General features: G+C 37.3%; 1 protein-coding gene across 12 annotated transcripts in view; it reads right to left on the bottom strand.

Annotated features, from left to right (window-relative positions):
- Nucleotides 1-18,576, bottom strand: part of UNC79 (unc-79 homolog, NALCN channel complex subunit) — a 98,204-nt gene that overhangs the window by 32,921 nt on the left and 46,707 nt on the right. For 7 of the 12 annotated variants that reach the window (XM_048948592.1, XM_048948583.1, XM_048948588.1 and 4 more), the window contains 8 exons: nt 16,696-16,878; nt 15,726-15,888; nt 13,811-13,963; nt 12,066-13,286; nt 10,111-10,218; nt 5,988-6,104; nt 3,941-4,024; nt 1,569-1,671 (listed from right to left, as the gene is read on the bottom strand). In XM_048948592.1, the coding sequence (XP_048804549.1) occupies nt 1,569-1,671; nt 3,941-4,024; nt 5,988-6,104; nt 10,111-10,218; nt 12,066-13,286; nt 13,811-13,963; nt 15,726-15,888; nt 16,696-16,878 (2,132 nt within the window). The remainder of the gene's footprint in view (nt 1-1,568; nt 1,672-3,940; nt 4,025-5,987; nt 6,105-10,110; nt 10,219-12,065; nt 13,287-13,810; nt 13,964-15,725; nt 15,889-16,695; nt 16,879-18,576) is intronic. The other 5 variants (XM_048948584.1, XM_048948590.1, XM_048948586.1 and 2 more) reach the window with 3 other exon arrangements.

The following is an 18,576-nucleotide window of genomic DNA, read 5'->3' as shown; positions in this document are numbered from 1 at the left end:
AGCCCTAGCAATGTTAACATCAGCCAGTTCACGTCACTTGTTTCCAGGCAAGGGCTCATGTCCCTGGCACTTTTCTATATAGCAGCATAGACACAATGACATACATAGATGATCTCAAAAAGAGAGAACAATTTCACATTGTCCTTTCTGTCATGAATTATGAGTAACAGATTATGCAACTAAAAGCAATAACATGATTGGCCTCCACAGCATTTATCACTCTTAAGGAAATGAAAGAAGGAAATGAAAAACCAATCAGAAGCACAGAGCCTTGGACTTTGGAGAAACCTCCTTTTCCAGGACAAATTTGCTTCTGAGTCACTTACTGCTCCCGAAATACTAAAAGACAACCAAAAAAGTTCTGAAAGAACTCTCTAATGTCTAATTATAAAGACGATGTCAGACTCAGGAGAGACGAGACAGGCTTTCAAAACTGAACACGAAAAGCAAACCAATGTGGGAAACTAGCCCAATTTGCTCAATTTAATCAAATCAGTTGCTAATGACTCCAACAGATTGTGATATTTCAACCTAATGGAATTGTACAGGCAATTTTCTTGACTTTGTCACTAAACAGAATGAAAATATGCCAACAAAGTCATGAAAATCAAGCTCAGCTGGTCTACATGTTAACAGGTAAAATAAAACATTAACATGTAGACCAGCAGAGCTTGATTTTTGCTAGAGCTAGAGCTTTGGAGAATTGACCAAAGGATGTGACAAAGATAATCCTCAACTTGAGGATCCTTCACTTTGTCACACTATAAGGTCTGCTTCCAGTCACAGTCTGCTCAGTGGCCTTAACCAGTGATCATCCTAGTAGATCTGTTTACTGGACTGAGCACAGCAGCACAATCAGGAACTTACAGTTTCTATTCATAGTTTTCCAGTAATTCAACACATAGCTCCCTTCTGAAAGCTTTCCTTCTCCATTAAATGAGTACACTTAATATTTATTTCAGAGGCATTTTAATCAACAAGTAGATGTTTGCAAAATCCTTTGAGATTAGGGCTATGTTGGTAACAGAAGTGTTGATTGGTAATCACAACTTTCTACTTCAACTGAAAACCAGAAATATTTGAAAAATAACCTTTTTTCTTCCTAAGGTGAGAGTGGTTTCAGTGATCACAAGAAACCATTGATTTAAAATAGGGAACAGTGCAATTTCACCCATTTAAGCAATCAGTTTTAATTAAAGAAAAATCCAAAATTTATGTTTCCCAGTGTCCTCAGTAGGTTACATATATTGTATAATTCTAATCATCCAATTAACCAGTTTTAAATGAAGGGTAGAAACTATGTCCCTTCCCCTTCACATACATACAGTAGCTTGAGTTGTGTTCTCACCACTGCAAACTCACAGATATCCCACTGAGTTAGAAACACATCTTGTGGGCAGTGTTTTGAGCATTTTTAACTTAGAATAAAATATATTAATTAATTCAAAAAAGATAGCATACGGTTAAAAGATAAAAAGAGAACTTTATTTCTGTTGAGTATATTTATATTTACTTTGATCTATATTAAATTTAACTAGTTTTTTGAAAGAAACAGAAAATGAACTTACTTGTCAGTCATCACAGTGGGCTGATCATCAGCAAATTCTTCTGGTGCAGGTACAAACATACTGACTATACTGGGTGCTGATAACAAGCTAGATTTTGTGGCACCTTAAGGCAGCAAGAAACAATAAAAGCAGAAAAGCAAAAGGAAATCACTAAGCAGAATCCCAAACTGCATTGGCCTGAAGATCAAGCTTGTAAGGATGAGCCATAATGATTTGACTGTGCACAGATTAAGAAATATGTATGTCAATAAAAAGATATAGCATGTTCCTCGAATTAACTATGACTATCAGTTAAATATCCTTGAAAAAAAGATAACAAAGAAAAATTCTGGGAAGGGCAGGTGTCTGTGAATCTACTCATATTTAGGAAGGGAGGATAATTCTACAGGTTGTATTTGACTGGAGGAAGATTTGCATCCTTCCTCATATGTTCAGGAAATCATCTTCTCACCATTCCTAATGACATGAAGTAAAAAGTTTGTATGCCTGACCACCATGTCATCAGCTTATTCACAGCATCCCTAACAGAAGCATGAGAGAAAAATCAAAAAAGGGACAGTTAGAAGAAAGAATTTATAAGAACTTGAGAAACACTGAAAGCATTGGAGCTGGTAATTATAAGTGCTTTCCATTTAAAGTCTTCACAAGCATCTTGATTCTACAAAACCGAGTTTTTCAGCTGGGAACCCAAAGACAGCATAACTTTGCCAATACATGAGATTTCTTTAGCACTGGGCAAAGTGTGCATCGCTGTTTTCAGACAGATGTTTATTTAAAATGAAAAGTTGTGTAAAATGGAAAATCCAAACTCTTTGCTTATTTACATTCCGTTTTCCAGAATTAGTTCAGAATAAGGTAGTCTGAGATTCTAACCAGTATGATAGTCTTCTCCCTTAATCCCTTTTTTTGCATTAAGTATTCACATTAAACAATTGAAGGAGGAAAAAAAAAATGCAGAAGAGGTAAGACTCCAACTACTCTAGTTGCAAAGAAAACCTCAGGATGATGAATCCAATGTTAATGGGCTCGTGGATAAGCCATCAGGAACTTCTATTAAAGTTATGGTGATATATAGGTCATGTCATTCATCTTAGGTACATTTCAATGGTCATTTAAATATTGTTGGCAGTTTTATCCTCCAGGTTAGCAAGATAGATTTAATTCCTTTGGAAAAATATGTTTGCGCTTTGTATAGCTGGCATGATAGAGACTGCTTTACAACTGTTCCCAGAAAGATCAGCTCCATTAATGAATCCAGGGAACTCAGTTGATAGACACCATCACATTGTGTATAAGCTGCCCCAAAGGCATCTCATTCCAAAGATCTGTCTATGACAAGCACATTTTTTAATCAACTTTTAGAAAAATATCTATGCCTATCTAATCTGAATTCAATTACATGTTAATGCTACCAACATTCTTTCTGGTTCTTTCCATCTGCAGATTCAAACTTAACATTAACATTAGCATGTTCTGACAATATTTAACTATAGAGGTAGCTTCCCATGGATGCTTAGTTCAGAAAGAATTTCTGATAAGATAATCCCAGCTATTATAGGAAAATCAAATTTAATAGCATCTGTCAGGCAAAATAAGAATCTCAGAAGATTCCATAATATTTGAACTGAAAATACAAGTGCTGAGGTTTGATTTCACAAGATGACGACATCTTACTCAGAAAAAAAAATATTTCTTTACATACAGAGTTCACTACTTCATAATTGTTCCCTGAGACTTATCTGGATGTGAACAGACACTCCAGGAAGTCCAGAATACTCTCCAGAAATGCAGGACATCATCCAGAATATAAGGAATAGAAGTAGATTTTCCATATATTTCCAGCCAATTACTTTCCCCTTAACAAAAAATCAAGATCTATCATGAATTTAGAAGTTCACTGTCATCTTCTCCAGATAGATGGCCCATTGCAGCATGCAAGTACTAATAGCTGTCATAATGCAGGACACAATGTTGGGATAGAATTCAACTACTCAAAAATGTCCTTCACTCTTTTACTGAACAGAAGAAAAAAACCACGATTTAGTTGGAAGAAGATAGGTCACTGCCACACCACAAGATTGTAAAAAAATCTGTACATCTTTGGCTATGAGGATATTGAACTGGCAACTTCCAGCTTGACAGCACAAGCCCAGCCAGAGAAAACACTAGCAGAAAGCCAGTGCCTCTCATCAGCTGACCTGTCTTGAACGAAGAGATTTATCTAATACTTTCTCAATAATGTGTTCTGCAGGACAGTTGAGGGCTTTAAGGTAGCTGGATGGAACACAAAATTCACTGTTATTTGGTACTAATGAGAAAACATTCCTAGTAGTCTTTGCAGAGAGATCAGGTCAACTGGACACTGAACTAACCTCTGATTCTTAGTGGTGGTCCCTCCAAGTCAGGGTTTAGGCAAACAGGTACATTGCATAGCCGCTTTCCATGCTGTATCTGCTCTGTGAATAAATACAGAACTTCAGTCTCCATCACTATGAATCCAGTATGTCACCAGCACAAGAAGATATAAACAGTTAAACCAAGAAAAAGACAAATAAAACAGCTTGGGGGGGGTGGGAGGGGGAGGAAAAAAAAAAAAAGAAAAAAAAAGGTAATTTTTAAGCATAGAAAGAGCAAAAGAAAAAGGGAGGAATGGAAAAAAAGTCCACAAAGGAAAAGTAACAGATTACAGAACACCAAAGAAGGCATTTTGAGAAATCCGACTAAACAAGAAATGAAGAGCTAACTGTAAAGATTCAACAAGGTATGGAATATAAGAGCCACAATAATAAAAAATAAATGTTTAGAAATACCATAGACTAGAAGTTAATGTATAGCTTGTTCTGACAGATGCTAAACATGCAATGATTTTAATGTACAGATAACAAGCTTGAGAAAGAAAGGTTTGAAATAAGAAATGAGAAGCATGGTACCTACCCGTGTTTAAAAAAATAGAAAGCATGCATGGACCAAGCTTGCATCATATAATTCTGCATTATAACAGTTGTTACACTTGAGCGTGAGTCTCAAAACTGTAGTGTGACATTGAAATGACTAACAGTCAAACTGACCATTTGTCCTGAAAAAAAATTAATCTGCCCAAATAGTGTTTTTACTTTAAAGCTAGTGGTTGAAAAGGAGACTGAGAGATGCAAAGGTTTCTGGAAGAAAACACTTTACTTAGTATCTCCACCATTGTAGGCCTTTAGTTGTTATGAATGTTAGGCAGAAAAGTAGCACGTTATGAAGAAATCTAGCGGATTTGGAACAAGGTTAACAAGATGGAACTCCTACGTGGTTTTGAGTATTGACCTGTTATTCTGAAATGTAGGATAAATACTTCTCACAGAAGGACATTAGTAACTTCTTAATCTCTAAAAACCCATCTGAAATTTGAAGTGATACCAACTAAGTCTCTTTAACAAACAAACTTACTTGCCGATAAGACAAAAACCTTTGCTACTAATGACAAATTCTCCCCTTTATGATTTAAGGATCTCATGCTGAGCATGCCACTTGGCAGACTGAACCATCAGAAAGGAAAGACCTGAGGTATACGCTATACCTTTAGCCATGTTTCAGATGCAACATTTAGTTTGATGGAACTGGAGGCTGAAGACTAAATTAAGCAAAACCTTGAGCACAGCTGTCCAGAACTGGTAGACATTCATTCAGCACACTAAATTACACAAGGGGTTTTAAGCATTCTTTTCTCTGGACACATGTAGACCTTCTCATAAGTTCATAAGCACAATTCCATAATGTCACTAACATCAAGATGGGCAATGAATGATCTAGTCTCTAATACAAATTATAATTAATTCATTGTTTAGTGGTATCTGCTGTCAATTTGAGCACAAGAGAACAATTTTTAAAGATTTTTTTTAAAAAAGTAAAACTCTTCACATGAAGAATGAGGAAATTATGTGCTTATTTCCATTTTCATTGTCTGCTTTATTTTCATCTTGAGTGGTGAAAAAGGGTCAGTAAATGGAAAACAAACTTCAGGTGTTCAGCATGAGCTGACAGAAACTTCATTAAACAGGGAAATGAAACTGGATAGTACAGCGTGCAAATCCTTAGTGTACCAACACCATTGTAAACATATATGCAAATTAATGATTCCATGCATCAAGATGAAATTCTATACTTAATGAAATCAACAGAAATACTTCCATTTCAATTGGCTAGGTCCCCAGTATGAAAAATTATGGGGACACCATTGTACCAGAGGGGCTACATCCCAAATATCCCAACTCATACCAGGTGAGAATCTGCTATTTACTATGCAGATTTCTCTTTAGACTTGAGACTGATTATTTACCTGCAGAGGTAGAATAAAAACACCTACTTTTCTAGTGGATCGATACAGAAAGTAATTGGTTTAAGAAATAAAAATAAGGAACAATAAACGCAGCTCACCAGTATCCCAAGTGCTGATATTGTGGGGAGCACTAGACTGGTGTTCCAGCTGCCTCTTCATTAGCTGGTTCATTGTCAGAGCTCCCAAAGAGCCTCTTTTCATTTGTCTGAACTGAGCTGCAAGTTAGAAATGCAAAAGGATTTCAAGGGCTCAAACAACACGTAAAACTACTCTTATTTCCTGAACTTACAAGCCAGTATGAGGTAAATAGAGATAGGATATGAATTGCTTGCTCAAGGATCCTGCTCGAGTCAATACACACTTTTCACACAGCTACACAGGGTAAAATTATGGCCAAATGACATATCATAAATGACTTGGATCTAGGATCTTATCTACTGTGCCAATTGTCAGTGCCTTTTTGTCACCAAATATCACAAGTTCTTCAAAATACTAGGTATCTGTGCAGTGTAAGATACCCCAAAGTTCCCACGCCGATAGGTGATAAGCTCACGCACTGTGTACTGAGAAAGGAAACGCGGTCTCCTCCCAGCAAAGTATGGAGGATTACTGTATCTATGCTCACTAGTAGGGAAAAAAATCTGTTTTGCTTACTGTGTTCCATCAGCAATCTTCATGCAGAGGCTTCCTAAATACTTGCCTCAGGCATAGTATCTGCACGTTCTTCTAAAATGTAAAGCCAGCATGCTTTTGAAAATGGGTCCACTTCATGACTGCCCTTCCATTCTTCTTCCAAGGAGAAACAAGCCCTTGCCATTTCCTTATCTGACCATTTATAATACCCACTTACATGAGCATTACTACATTATTTTATGGGTTTGTCTCACTTGACAATGCTTCCAGAAAAAAAAAGAAAAAAAAACACTTGTGGACTTCTTATTTAAAACTTTTCTGGTCATGTATCTTTTGAGTGCTTAAATGGAGGAAGAAATAAACCATATAGTATTCCTGACTTTCTTACTTCCCTCCATTCATAAGGAAAAAATCACATGGAATAACTGAAACACTTTCATTTTGCTAGCTGAACATGAGCAATATAATGTATTTCCACCACAGAAATCAAACTCGTTTTTCAGAGTATGAAGACAGAGACTATGACTGAACAAACTATGCATCTCCATGCAGGAAAGCTTTACAAATATTGCCATAAGCCTATGTTTAAATGCCTTCCTTAGTAAGGCTCAACAGCAAGGACAACAAATCAAAATTTTCTAATGATTATTTTCATTTGTTAATATGGTTTTAAAACCATATTAATGTTATATCAAGTAGTATCAGTCACTTTTAAAAATCCAGAAGTACCTAGCTAAGTTTTGAAAACAAACCCAGACTTTCACGTTATTAACTGTGATGAAGAAGTTCAGACATGAGATAAACTACAAATAAAACTGAGAGGTTGAGTGCCTTTATCCTAAACTCAGTCTATTCAGTGGAAGTTCACACGCAAGCTATTTTACTAAGTGAAGTATTTTACGTTTTACTTTATTATATCCTTTCAACGTATCAAAGCGCACTTCATTTGGTATTTTTGGTACAAGTACAGCCTCCTGCTGCACTGCTGCAAAGTAGTCCCTGTATAACTAAATTTCTGGAATGGAACCAGGCGAGGACTTTATTACGTGTTTTCCTTTTTAAGTTATATTGCAGCTGTTTTTCACAGAAAAAAAAAAGTATAATTTTCATCAATTTCAGGGCAAGAATTTGAAATAGACATTTTATCATTTTATCAAGTACAGCATTTCCTAATGATAGAATGGCAATTAATGTTAGAACTGACAAGACTGCTTGGAGTGCAGATGAATGCCAAATTCTAGAAAATTATCTCTTAGAATTTTCTTAACAGCTTTTGTGGTTAGAATTTAAAAAAATTTCATGCACATTTCCCATCCTCAGGTTACTGTTAAGTAGGCTTGGATTTCTACTGTTATTTACCTGATTTCTCATGTGCAATGATCTCAATTACCAGGAATCAAAAAAGAAAATCCAAAAACGTAAAATCCAGAGAGTTGTCAGCCTTTGAACCATGTTGGAACCAGGCTGACTGCTGTGGACCAGCATGTGACTTTTCCAGTCTATGACTGACTGGTGATAAAGGGCAGGAAGCGGTTCATGACCAGGCGGTCCACAGAAAACCTGTGAATCATGAAGGGATAAATAACTTCCAGATATTATTTGGTAAGTCTTTCATATATTAGTTGTTGATCTGATCAATCACTTTGCTGAGGAATTCTCTCCCCAGGAAGTCCAAAGGCAGTATCTTCCTATCGCAATTTAATGACACGCTTTCTGTGGTCTAGCACTGATTGAACAAGCAATGTTATCTGTTTGCGTTATGAAGTGCCTTGTGTGCACAATCCTGATCGGGACTTGTTATGCAAAGCACTGTAAAGGCATGTAGTAAAAGGCCAAAAATATTGCAGTCAAAATATACAAGGGACGCAATGGAAGAATCCGAGCTCCATTTTACAGCTGGAAACCGAGGCACATAGAAAGAAGTAAATTGTTGAGAGAAGTTGAGCTATAAATATCCACTAACTCCTTCAATAAACGAAGGTGAATTCCACCTGGCCCCATGAACTTAGTAAGTTAAGCTTAAATGTTGATCTGACACAGCTGGTCCCTTACAATTCTGGTGACCGGAGATGGGAAGTCAGTGCACCCCTAATCATGGTTCTCCAATTCTGCGGTCTGGGCAGCCCAAGTTAAATACTGAGGTAATAAAAGGTATTAAGCCTCCACTGTTTCCTTCTCTTTACTTTTTTAGGTGACTTCCTCCTGCTCTTCCAACCTGACGAAACTGAAAAAGCCTCTTTTGTTGTCTGACACCACAGTAGACTCAAGTTGTGTTTAGCATTTCACATTTTCTTCCTGCAGATGCAAACTACAGCTCTGTACTCTTTCTGTGAACCCAGGCTTTAGTTGCAGAGGTCAGATATTTTCCAGTTTATTTCCAGGCAGAGTTCCCTGTTCAGACAGGCCAGGCTTCTGCTCCACTTACTTGACTTTGCTGTACAGTGGGATTGTACACTCAAACTGTTGTGGTTCAGAAACATCCTCAGGTACCCCGTGGGATCTCTCTAGCTGCTTACTCTATTCTGCACCTGCTGCTGCTGCTTCCATTTCTGCTGCAACTACCAGGGCTTCCTGCAGCTTCCTGCCATTTTGAACTGCTCAGTATGATATAGATACTACTCCAGGTTTCATGTACTGGAATTTACAGAAACACAGAGCACTCACTGATACCAGACAGTGATAGGTCTTAACTGGTGGTTATTTAGCTGCTTTTCAGGCTATCATTAAGTGGACGATGAATGTTCAATTCTATGAAATGCACATCTCTCAAGATGCTTTTGGTAAAACCAGAGAGGAAACCACTGTTCCAAGAGCTAATCTAGCATGCCACAATAACATCATCTTTTAATAGGACTGATACTCCAATCTAGCAGCTCACTGCTATCAAAGCAGATCATCATTTCCCCTTCCTTTTCTACTACCTACAGATGCTGTCCCATCAACATTCAGGTGTCTTACTTAACATTGCCTACATGGACATGCAATTCTGGGTTTTGTTAAACTATTCCAAGATGCCTCCACCTTCCAATCTTAACTACATCTGTTCTATTAAGCCATGTGACAATAACTTTTAAAATCAACCTTGCTCACTTTGCACCTGAGATGAGTATAGGACTGCCAGATAAGAAGTTAATGCATTTCAGCTGAGTGGCACTTAAAAGCACTTTACAAAAATTGCAAGAGATTTGTAGTGTGTTTTTTTTTTTCCTAAGGTAAAACAAAAAATATGATGAAGACCACAGAAATAGTTCTGTGAAGCTCTCATCCTCTTCTCTGTGCATATACAATTGACAGTGTTTTCTCTCGCTGTAAAATAAGCATTTAGCTTCAGTGAAATTCTGCTTTCATTTGCTACCTAGCCTAAATCAGGCAAACCATATTTCACAAATTTGCCAAGTCTCAACAGAAAATCCTGTGGTTAGCGATTGCTAACATCCTCGACATAGATTAAACAAATCTAATGATGTCCAGCACAGCCATGTTTCCAAGAACCAATAAAACTCAGAGGGAGGCATTTGCCATATATGATATGCATCTGATGTATAAATACAACAAGAAATTAAACTCTTGAATCAGGGATGCACTTACTTGATATGGAAGAGTGACTACTTGTCTCTGGGACACCTGCTTCAAGGGTTGGTGCAGAAGATGATTCTCTTGGCATTTCCAGAGTTGAAAGCCCTTTCGCAGCAGGATCTACATAGAGATTTTACTTAAACTGTCAGTGTTCAGAATCAATAAATATTTTCCATTTGCTTTCACGCTGGATATCTTTTTCACATTTCTTCAATCATCCATTCACCATCTGGTATTCGCAGCAGTTCTAAAAGGACTCAGTGGTAATGTTTACAGATGCACAGGGATCTATTACTTAAAATCACTTTTTGAAGGAGATTTGTACATATGTCCTTTTAGAGCTCAGAAATAACTAATGCACATGGAGTTTGTTTTCGATCCTGCTCACAAATTAATTAACAGGACCACCAACACACAAATGTGTATCTGTGCTGTAAAGAGGCTCAGGCATGAAATTCTGAATCCTACAGTCGTGTGGTTGAAGAAACAATCACCATTTGCGTATTTAATTCAGAAATCACTTTTGTCAGAAGCCCTTCTAACACATATGGATGTACAACAGGATGACAAAGCTCAAATAAGGCTTTGAACTTACAATCACTGTATTATGATTGTGGATGGTGTTATTAAGCCTACTTAAATTAATTACAACAAATGTATTCTCAAATAAATTAATTCATAAGGCTAAAACAGAGGAAAACAGATGCATGAGACACATTAAACTACCCAAGTAACTAAATTACCTAGTTATGCAAACTGACTGTAACGTAAATGAGCATTTAATGAGTCATTGTGACTGCTTTATGTTCCCTTTGGATGACATACGTAGATACCTGCTAACAAATGACTACGGTATATGTTAAAATCCGAGATTCCATGTGGCGTTTCAGAACTGGGACAGTCCTTTCAAGATGTTTCAAGGATGTTTTTGTTAGGGAATTCATGAAAACTTACTAGTGGTCCTTACAGTTAATTGGAAAAAAAAAAAAAAAAAAAAAAAAAAAAATTGAATCCAAATGCTTTTAATGACCATTTTTCTCAAAGAACCTATGTGAAAGGTTCAAAAGTACTTGGCTCTTTTGTTTTTACAAAGCTTCAGCAGTTCATCAGCTTACTGGTACCACAAATGGGACACTCAGCCTCAAACAAATGTAACAGCGCAGCTACAATCACATTGAATGATTTCTCCTCATAGAACTGGGATGTCACAAATTCATGAATCATAATGGAAAATTATACCATGGTTCCCTCTGAAGTAACTGAGAAATAAGTGAGGTCAAGCATACGTAAGTATTACTCTTCTCTTCAAAGAACTGAGGCCTGGAGGATTTTTTGATTTTATAATTAATGTATGTTTTTAAACAGACTGATAAAAACCCAATCTCTGAAAAATCCTGAAGAGAAATAGCCAAACAATCTGTAAAAAACTAAGGATAAACAAAAGTACTCCATAATTTTCCACATGCTAGCACTTCAAATCTTTAATAAGTACAAGCCTTGTAACTTTATGTATATCCAACTACAGTATAAAAACAAAACATGAATATCTTTGTTGCTAAATGCAACCTGTAGTTAATCCCATGTGCTCTTAGCTGTGCTAAGTTTGCTTTCCAGTTTGCTTTCCACTGCCTTCTGTCTGCAGAAGAAATAAGAGACAAAAATCACTATATAGAGAGAATGACCAGCATAATATGGACTGGACTGCTCACATAAAGAAGTCACAGAGTTACACTCCCTAACTTTGATATGAGGGACAGTGTTTTTGTCATTGAGCTCCAACTTCTTTTTCACACGGGCTCTCCCCTGGACGTGCATGATACCTGCATGGCTAGTACATTCCTTGTGAAAAACAAACACCTGGAAAATTTCAGCTAGTTCAGGTTGCACCAGATCACATATCTTACTCTGTATACCTATCTGTTACAAAAACCTTCACAATACACCATTAAGACAGCAGTTGAGCTCACCTGCTTCCTTCTGCTCTCCCAGCTTGTCAAGGATGTTAAAGGAAATGTCCAGGTATTCTCTCTGAATAGCACTCACAGCAATCTTCCTCTGCTTCCTCTGGCGGGGAACAATCTGAATCTTAAATTCTGACTCCTCAGTCTCCTCTTCTTGCTTTTGTTCTGTGTTTTGTTCAGTATCAGACTCTGGGTTGTTACCAAGTTTATCACTTTCGGTTTGGTTTTCAGAATCCTCAGGAACTTTAATGAGGACTGTTTTAACACTGGGACTTGGAATTGCTCCACTAGGCCTAATTTCCTCCACATTGAGTTCAGAGTTATCATCAAGGGACGTTTCTGGAAGGGCAAATGACTTCTGCAGCAGGTCCCTCTTCTGTTTCAGTGTTAGTGAGTTCCCACAGGATATGTCATGAAGTTCTTCAGGCTTACCTAAATCCAAAGAATTCTTTTTATCTTTGGGAGAAGTAGATAGGATGTCCTCTATTCCTGCTGAAGTGCTGTTGCTTGTATCCTTAGAACTAAAGTCTTTGGAGCAATCTTCAATGCTGAACTGGACCAGAGGTGTTGTGCTGAGGCTGAGTGCAGAGATGTTGATAGGTGTTGAGGGAGATGACACAGTGGTTTTGCCAGAGACCTCATCATTTAACTGGTTAATTGTTTCTTCTTCATCACTCTCCACTATTCTTAGAGGAGGAAGTGGTTCAAAGACTAAAGAGTCACTGTCTGAAGTGGAAAGTACTGAATGCTTTTCAGGACCTGACGTTGAGTCAGAGGACAAATCTATCAAATCTAAATCTTCCTTGGGACCAGCAGGTTTAACTGGAGAGTCCACCTTCACTTCAAAGGTTTCCATGCAGTTTAACCTAACTTCTGGTATGACAGGTCGTCTTGTTTCCTGGAAACTCTCTGCAGAAGGAGGATTTTCTTGTATTTCTATATTTTCAGCTTTAGTAGAAGAATTCTGCCGAGATCGTCCATAATCACTCTGCCTGTGTATCGTGTAAGCAGCAGGGACAGGTGGCTTTTCTAAGTCACATCGATCTATGCAGGACTTCCTGCGATGTTCATCTAATGTAAACAACAGGGAGTCTGCATTCCCTATATCAAGAGATTTTTGTTTTAGAGAGCGCAGTTTTTTTTTCTGAATGCTTTCTTCTCTCACACAGCGCAGAATACTGTCTTGTAAGGCCCCCGTCTCTCTATATTCAGCCAGCTCTATTTCACCTGATTAAAACAGAAAGAGCTAATACTACCTTAGTTGGAAACTTCTGCAAGATATCTTCATCTCACAATTCACTGGCATTTCAAATACAAAACCAGTATTAATCAAAACTCTAAAATGTGTGTTTTTCACCTCAGAGACATATCGTATCGATTTTTACAAATTAAAAGAGATAAACAAAACAATAATTACAAAAAAAGCCCTACACTGAAATAATAGGATTTGTCCAAATTCTACTCATCCTGGATAGATGCAACCTGCAGGCAGACTGCTTAACCCTATGCATTGGATAGAAGAGTACACAGTCAAGCAATTCCTAAGGACATTTGGCATGGCTGTGTTAGTTATAAAAAGTAAAGGAAGAAATTAGCTACACAAACAATTTTGAAGAGGTTTCAAAATAACTTAGTATTACAGCATTGGACATGCAATGCAATAAATTCTACAAAGAAATGTGGTAATTTGAAACTAAAAGTGGGAAATTGTATTTCTAAATGAGTAAGATGAGAGAAAAAAAAAATCATACTTCTCTGAGCATTCATCTCAACTGGTTGATATTTCACCATTTTGCTGCCACCAATTCTTTTCAGTCTTGCAAAGAATGTTTGAGATTCTTTATTGCAAGGTCCAGTTGGTGTATCATGAATGTCAGACTCATCAAAAACACTGTCTTCCTCTGCTGGAGAAAGAAAAATTGTTATTAATCTTCACAGAGTGTAATTCCTTGAAAAGCTGTCAATGTGATAAAGCCTCAGCTAAGTTTTCAACTAAATTTGAAGAGTCATCTGAATTTTGTTTAAAAACCAAACTAAAAAAAACCTAAATACCTATAGAAAACAGCTAGAACATCTTCATTCTTGTTACATCATGAATTCAAGTTAGAAAGAGCAGAGATAAATGAAAAATGGGCTACAATACAGCAAAAGCATACCAATGCTTTTACCATTCTAAGCTGATATTTTCCTACTAACAGTACAGATTTCTTAGATGAAAGAAACAGTAACTTTGGATGCTGACTTGAGTAAATAACTGTCTATGCTGCTCAATGAGAAACTGTAAATTGCAGGAGATGGGAATTAGTATGACTGCAGGGTCTGTAATAAATAAAATGGGAAAGTGAAAAAAAGAAAAAAAGAACAATAATCCTGAATGGCTGGTAATAGCAATGGAATGAAATCTAATAGTATGAACTATGAAAATGTTGATCTGAGTAGTAATAGTAAAGCATTATGGTTGAATTTGAGAACCTGTGGTTGGAAATGGCAGAAAGGAAGAAAGACATAAGGCCATCTATGCAACAAAAAATAAATACATTGCCTATATGAAATAGCTACTTAAAAAATAAGGAAAGGGGAAAAAAAACATATTTATCATATGTCTCATTAGGCACCTCCTTAAGATTCAAGAGAAGAAATAAATTTTGCCCTGTCAGTTCTATTAGGTGGGCATGGAGAGAAAGGGCATTTGGTGTTGAGGAATGAGGAGGAGGCATAGAAGTCAAACAGCTCAAATGGCCAAAAACTGAAGACATAAACTGAACATTAATGTCTTTAGCCTTCAAAATGGCAGAAGCTTCTACTAGACGTGAAGTCCTGAAACAACCATCTTAAAGCTTCAGGGATAAGAAAACTAATTGATAAGATGAAAAAAAAACGTCAAAGAAAGTTGATAATATGAGCTTCTGTAGGGACTGGGCTTAATAAATTGAGGGACTACTTTTGACCTAACCTTACACCAACTCACACCATCACAGTACCTGTTATGTCTAGCAAGCAGTAGAGAGTTAACAGTCAAATTCAGACTCCAAGGAATGAACAAGTCTTCTGCCTTTAGACATAAGTATCATACACGTTTGCATCTGAACTACTCAACTTTAGGTCTGAGTTCATCACTTCCACTTTTAAACATCTACTATTTGGTACTATGCCATGTTACCAGAAATTAGTTTGAAGTCACTATTTTTAACATCTGCTTTAAGATGAGATGAAATGTACATCTTAACCAACTGGATTCTCGATTCTAGACCACTAGAGAATGTGCATATATATCTATGCTTGGTCAGATGAATTGCATTCCCTATATCTGAATATAGCAATAATGCAGCAAAGGGTGGTTGCAACTGTTATGTATGTGTATAATCAGATAAAATTCTCTTTAGAAAAGCCAAGGACGACCTAGGTGTGCAACTGAACTACTCAGCCTAAGGCACCCTCTCTCCAAGATAAAAATTAGACTGCTGTGCTATACTTTGTCTACAAAGAAACAGTGAATTTATTTATGCTGCTATAGAGGGCTATAGGTTGTCAGATAAATCAGACCTTGGACTTAATTCTGAGGATTATGTTCTAAATTTTAGACCACATCTGCTCATTTCTACAACATCTGTGATACTTCATGGATTAAATAAATGACTATCAAATAAACGAAATTGTTTAAAGTACCTTTTTCCTTTTCACTGTATCGGCTTATGTTACTGTTGTCACTATACAAAGGACCAGCAGTTGCATGGGGCTTGCAGCTGTGATACTGAGCATTGAGGGTATTGACTGTGATATGGATTAGGTGAAGTACAATCTTGCTGATTTCACAGTCTCTGTAGGGGTACTGTTGAGTGAAAGAGAAAAACTTCAGCTTAAAACTCAACTTTTCTCCATGGATAAACATTTAGGCAGTAAAACAGAAAAAATGACAAGAATATTGTCAGCTAGGATGCCCTCTGCCTTCCTTTGATCATACATTTCTAAACACATGGTGAGGAGCAGGACTGTTTTCAACTTTGTACAGACACTTCAATAGAGTCCCTATTAAGATTTAATATATTGCTTTCTTGACTTATATGGCAAAACCAATTGTTGAATGTACATAGTAATGTAAAAGTTCTTATCTTACAAATGCTGTATTTCAATTTGCAGGTACCATTCATTTTTAGTGTCTCCACTTCCTTGCATGCTCTGTAAAACTGCAAGAACTTTGTTAAGGATATCAAAAGTATTCACAACTGTGTTTCAGTGTGTAAACACCCTATATTTTAACAACAATCACAGAAGCATCATTTAACTAAAGAGTATAAGCTAATAAGCTGACTCCCCATTTAAAAGTTACAATTTGTTTCTAAAAAACCTAAATATTATTTATGACCTTTCTAATTTTTCAACCTTTATATAGCATTTTACAGTATTCAAACTTATCTATTTCCTTCACAGTTAACTATGGAAAAGACAATACAGACAGTAGGTAGCACAGATGAAAGCCTAATTACTTTGAGCTCTGATATTAAACACAAAGGGTAAGCAAATCAGAGGTGTACCTTGCAGCTCCTTTCATTTGCAGTACAGTTGGGTGTTCCATGTATTAAATTTTACTTTTAAGTGTAAATTTTAAGATAAACAGCACCTCTTTGGGACCACTCACCTTATAGAGAATGACAAGTAAAGCCTTTAACCACATCTGCCGAATGTGAGGTTTGAGGGACCAGAGGGAGCAGCGAGGAGGCTGCTGAAAGTAATGTCTTAGCTGAGGACAAGCGCAGTATTTCAACACCTGCACCACCAAAGGAAGAAGGTGTTTTCCCAGGTTGATGTTGTAGTCCATCACCTGAAAAGAATATCAGCACAGGGATTAGCTCACCAAATCAGCTCCACTGAGGTGATAATTCAGTTTACATATCAGTTAAGTGAAAACAAACATTTTATCTTACTATCTTACTTTGTCTTACTATCAATTAAAAACTTTTTCCAGTTTGTCAGGCTCTCATTTTAGCTAGATAGGTAAAATGAAACAAAGGAAGATGCATTCTGAAAGTTTTCCAACCTGCACAGTCAGAATACTAATATACATTGTCACGTCCACAACATACATCATAGGGATAGCCTTATATTATGGCACAAATTGGTCATGCCTTAATAGACAGAACTATGCTGCATATATACCATGTTTACCAGACACAACACAATTATGGGTTACTTCTTGTTGTTAGTTGTTTTCTAAATTAATGTTGTACTAACAGTTTTCATTGTTTTCTTGTCAGTCTTGCAGCAACTCTCCAGTCTGTCCAGGTCTTGTTGAGAGGCTGTGCTGCCATTCAAAAAGGCCTGGATAGACTAGAGAGTTGGGCAGAGAGGAGTCTGATGAGCTTCAAGAAGAACAAGTGTAGAGTTTTGCACCTGGGGAGAAATAACCACATGCATCAATATAGGTTAGAGATTGACCTGCAGGAAAGGACCCAGGTGTCCTTTTGGACAGCAGTTTGGCCACGAGCCAGCAGTGTGCCTTTATGGCCAAGAAGTCCAATGGTATCCTGGGGTGCACTAAAAACAGTGTGGCCAGCAGGTCAAAAGAAATGATCCTCCCCCTCTATTTTGCCCTGGTGAAGCCACATCTGGAGTACAGTATCCAGTTCTCAGCTCTGCAGTTCAAAAAGACAGGGAACTCCTAGAAAGAGTGCAGTGGAGGGTGACAAAGGTTATTAAGGGCTTTGAACATCTCCCCTATGTGGAAAGGCTGAAACCTGGGACACTTCAGTATGGAAAAGAGAAGGCTGACAGGGGATCTCATCACTGTTTATGAACGCATGAAGTGCAGGAGCTGAGCTGATGAGATCAGACTCTTTTCAGTGGTAAGCAACAGTAGAACAAGGGGCAGCAGTCACAAACTGCAACACAGGAAGTTCCATACTAACACAGGGAAGAAAGCAATTGAGCACTGGAACAGGCTGTCCAGAAAGGTTGTGGAGTCTCCTTCTCTGGACATATTTGAGACCTGTCTGGATTCCTACCTGTGCAGTCTGCTGTGTGATTTTTCTTTAAAGCTTTATGTCCGGGAATCAGTAGTTGAATCAGATAATTTCAAGGACCCACAAAATCCTTGTCCCTGACACTGACAAAGAATGGTCATTGTCTAGGAAAGTACAACAGCAGAGCAAGCAAACTCCAGCACACCCTCTATCGCCTTCCTGCAGTTTAAGTGGATTTGGTGCTCCAGTTTAAGTGGATTTGGATACTTGTCCATCTAAACAGACACAAATGCTTCATCCACATCATCCATTTCCTTCAGGTCTTCATGTTCTGATTTTGCTTTTATTACAAGAAAGGGATGGGTCTAATTTATGAACACAAAGCTCATCTCTCAAGTTTCCTCCTGAACAAGATGAATAATGTTTAGTCCCTATAAAACTCTCTAGTTTGGTGCTTAGTTGCCTCAAATTTTACTGTTATGTGCATAGACCTAAACAGATAAATGCTACGTCTATCTTTGTGTGGTTACCCTGTTGAACAGATGACATGTAATCACCAA

The sequence above is a fragment of the Lagopus muta genome, chromosome 6, assembly GCF_023343835.1.
Source record: "Lagopus muta isolate bLagMut1 chromosome 6, bLagMut1 primary, whole genome shotgun sequence".
Taxonomy (NCBI): Eukaryota; Metazoa; Chordata; class Aves; order Galliformes; family Phasianidae; genus Lagopus; species Lagopus muta.
The sequence above is the reverse complement of the archived record's forward strand: the minus strand, read 5'-3'. Positions and strand labels throughout refer to the sequence as shown.